Below are 4,093 nucleotides of genomic sequence, written 5' to 3'. Positions count from 1 at the left end.
AGCATTAAACATGGAAGAGCATCACCAGCGCTACATACAGCATACATGCACTGCCACCTAGTGTAGAAACCTGTCTCTTTTCTTAATTAGATCACAAACTTTATATTTGTCTTTCATTGATTTATTCAAATTAAATTCATTTTTATTTACCATAGCAGGCATAAAAAAGCACCAAACTCTCATCCTCTCATTCAGGATGAAGATGAAGATTTCTTGGGAGGTGCTGTGACTTCCTGGAGAACTATGAGTATGGAACTTTTGGTGTTCCTATAACAGATGGTTATAAAATGGTGGAGACTGTAACAGCCCATAATGTTTTAGTCACCTCAATCCTTCAGTAGTGCGTCACTGCTCATACTGGTGGTGTACATGCCAAGCTTTCCAGCATTCTACCTTCAGCTTTGGAACTCTCCTATTAGACTGATTTCTTCTGTGATTTCTTTCTTCGCACTGTGCGTAAGTCTGCCTTAATGTTCTCCTTGGTCCTTCTCTGGTAGTCCACTGATTTCTGGTCGATGACCTTTGACCTCTTGCCAGTGGCTGCTGTGAGAGGTTTGGTTTGGTGTTCATGTGGCTCAGTAAAAGCTAGTTATAATTATTTTGGCGAATCACCATTCTGAAATTTAAGAATGAAGGATGATTTAAAAAGCGTAGTACATATGAGATCACCCTCAGTGTTAGGTGAGTAGATGAATACTACTTAATACTGGTTGAACTGGGATCAGGAGCAAAAAACAAGTTGGACATCTCTGTAGTTTGACACAGCCCTTTGATTTTTTTAAGGCCTAACTTTTGCTAGACATCCTAAGCAAAAAGGTTTCCTCTGAAGAACTTTTTACAGACACATACTTTAAAACGGTGAATGTAAAATCAATAAAAAGAAGAAAACAATAAAGAAGAATGTATGACAGTTATTGTTGAGAGAAAAGAAGGCCGGTAAGTCCACATATTCTAAAATCTGTGTAGGGCAGCAGCTATGTCAGGAATGAAACAAAATATGCAAATATGAAACAGGCTGAAAAAAACACACACATTCTTTTTTTTTTACAGATTTCTAAATCCTGTCTGTGAAAAAGTTTAACTTGAACAGTTTTGACTTTAAAAGTCACATTGACAGTTGTGTACAGTTTTTTACCCAGTCAGAACAAAAGTGATGAGTTTTGATTTTTATATATTTTCAAAGAAATAATAAACCTCAACAGTAAACTGTCTTAAAGAGTATCTTTGTTGATGTGTTATTCCTGTTTGAAGTGATGCATCAGCCAATCAGTGTCTTTCTTTTCCCGAGCAACAAACAGCCCAAACCAGATTGTCACACAGCACTCCCTGAAACACAATCACAGCAGGTGCTCCAGTCCGTGCAGTAACTGATCAGGAGTCAGCAATGGATTACCAGCAGCAGGTAAGAATCAACAACACAGACATCGGCTCAAAATTATCTCACATAATACAGAACTATTAAGAGTGATATTAAAATTTCTATGATCCGTCTGTTTATAGTTTTTATAGCCCGAGAGCTGCTGCACCAAATCAGACTTTTTCATTCTGTAGGTGATGTCATGTAAAGTTATCCGATTATGTAATGTATTGAATATATGTTCTAATATGTTGCTAAATGTTTTCAGCCAATGGAACTGTGAGATTAATTATCTTCCAAAAGAATATATGAATAATATTTTTTTTTTACTTTGCATTTATTAAACAGATTAAATATTTGCCACACATTCAACGTGTACAGGAACGACATCTAGATGTCATCACAATGTTCGTTCTTGCATGAAAAAACAAACAACAACACATATGATTGGTGACTGATTCTTGATTTAGTTTAGTGACGACCAGTGTTTACTACTTGTGACAGCAGCTCGGCTCTGAATGTAATGCAGCTGAACCTGTTTTCTGGGCGTGGAGGAGGGTGCAGATGTGTCACAAACGCCTTCCTGTTTTATTATTGTTTACTGTCCTGTGTTTTTTTTTAATGGACGCAGGTTGAAGAAATTGTGTCTACTGCCAAATTTGGAGACTTGATAGAATTTTCCTATCCCATCGGATATGCACACTGGGGAGTGTATGATGGTGATGGACATGTAATCCACTTTGCTGTTGCAGGTGAGGACAACATTGAGTATATTACGTGGATTTAGGTAGAAGTCTGTTTTAGTTGTGAAGGATTTATTAATATAATTATTATATTATTAAGTACTATGCTGCCCAATGAACGGTACTAAAGGAGCATTTCAGCTGATACTGTATAATGTATACTGTTTAATTTGAGCATCAGCAGAAATTTGCAGTTCATTCAAACAAATGAGTGCAAATCAAATGACACACAGTGATTTACACATGGGACGAGGTTGATAACATGTTTTGAAATTTAGTGGTGAGGTAGGACTACTGTTTGATGATACTATTCTCTAATAAGGTGCCCTTTAGAAAGGCTGTAAGCTTTAACCACTGGCTGTAATAATGGTTATTTAAATAATGTCATTTAATTCAATTAATTAAATAAAAAAGTCATCATGTGAAATCGTATTGTTATGTACTTACATAAATCTTTAGAATTGTACATGTTAGTGAGTTGTTTTCCTTTTTCACAGCAGATTACTGGCTGTCAGGAGGGATTTTCTTAAATAAGAAAGCATCTTAAATATGACAAAGCAAATGCTGTGATACTGGAGATAGATAAGAACCACGCCTAGAATAGACTAGATATTTTAATGATCCCTTGAGGGGAAATTCTTTTCCCCCCCGAAATTCAACCACACAGATCGGCACCCTGAGAGCAGTTAGGGGGTTCGGTGCCTTGCTAAAGGGCACCTTGGCAGTGCTCAGGAGGTGTACTGGTACCTCTCCAGATACCAGTCCACCTTCCATACTTTGGTCCATACTGGACTTGAACCAGCCACTCTCTGGTTCACAAACCAAGTCCCTACAGACTGAGCTACTGTCACCCTACCTAGCAACTTATTACATTTATGATAATAAATTGATGATAAGAAGCATTAGTGTAGCAATAAATGCTAGTGACAATTCTTAAGGTGTAGATTTGTCATGTAGTGCTAGGGGAGGAGGTCCTCTCTGAAGAGCTGGAGGTCTTCAGGAGGTTTTTAAAGGTAAAGAGGGACGCCCCTGCTCTGGTAGGAACTGGTAGTGCGTTCCACCAACGAGGAACAACAGATGAGAAGAGACTGTTCATTAAAGGATACTGTATATTGTTTGTTATTGTTTTACCAAACCAATACTGAATGCATGTACTAATGTGTGTTGAAGCAGTATCAAAGCAGATCTTCATTGTTGTCTGAAAAAAACATTAAAAGCACGTCAGTTCATCATGAACACACACTGTACTTTATTATGACTCATACACACTCCACTTCCCTGAATACTCAGGCGCAGCAAATGTGGATTAATGTACTGCTGAAAACTATGGGCTGAAATATGTGCCACCAGAAACTGAATTTAAATCATTTACATTTGAATTTGAATTGTGTTCAGTTTGAATCATTGCAGTGAAAACCAGAATCTGAATTGTAATTTGAAATTGAATTTATTAGTTTGGAACTGAACACTCAGTTCTCAAAATTCAATTTTAATTTTCTGTGACAAACATGTTGAGGCAAAGCAATCGAGCACAGATACACAGGACGCCTCTTCGGCCAATCAGCACCTACGTTTCTGAGCTTGTAACATAGTGGTCAGGTCATTTGTTGCCACCCGCCATGAAATAGAGGAAGAACTGCTTTATGGCGTTATATTTGAGTCTAGTGTAGCCACCCGTCCTGTTTTTCCCAGAATTGTTCTCTTTTTTCATCAGCTGTGCCAAGGCAAAATAATCATTTCCGCGGACCAATTTATCCCGTTTTTTGGGGAAATGTAAAAACTTTATTTGGTTTCCTTCGTTCTGTAGTCCAGAAAGGTTCCCATGCTTCTTTTAATCCTATATTGTACAAACTGTCATATTGTCACAGGTGACATGGTAGACAGCAACAGGACTGTGCAGGCCCATGTGTCGTGATTATTTACATTTCAGGTTGTGTTCAATATTTCCAGTCTCTCACTTATTCATTTTCAGGAGGTGAAAGATCCACTCTGT

The 4,093-nt window shown here is 37.7% G+C and overlaps 1 protein-coding gene across 1 annotated transcript in view; it reads left to right on the top strand.

The window, feature by feature from the left end:
* The first annotated feature begins 1,332 nt into the window (after nucleotides 1-1,332).
* The window catches only part of LOC104939191 (retinoic acid receptor responder protein 3), an 8,965-nt gene continuing 6,204 nt past the window's right edge, over nucleotides 1,333-4,093 (top strand). Inside the window, exons 1-2 of the mRNA XM_027288689.1 lie at nucleotides 1,333-1,402; nucleotides 1,989-2,109. Coding sequence (XP_027144490.1) covers nucleotides 1,385-1,402; nucleotides 1,989-2,109 — 139 coding nt within the window. The 5' untranslated portion in view covers nucleotides 1,333-1,384. The remainder of the gene's footprint in view (nucleotides 1,403-1,988; nucleotides 2,110-4,093) is intronic.

Source organism: Larimichthys crocea, chromosome XV (genome assembly GCF_000972845.2).
Source record: "Larimichthys crocea isolate SSNF chromosome XV, L_crocea_2.0, whole genome shotgun sequence".
Classification (NCBI taxonomy): Eukaryota; Metazoa; Chordata; class Actinopteri; family Sciaenidae; genus Larimichthys; species Larimichthys crocea.
This window is presented reverse-complemented; position numbering and strand designations above follow the sequence as displayed.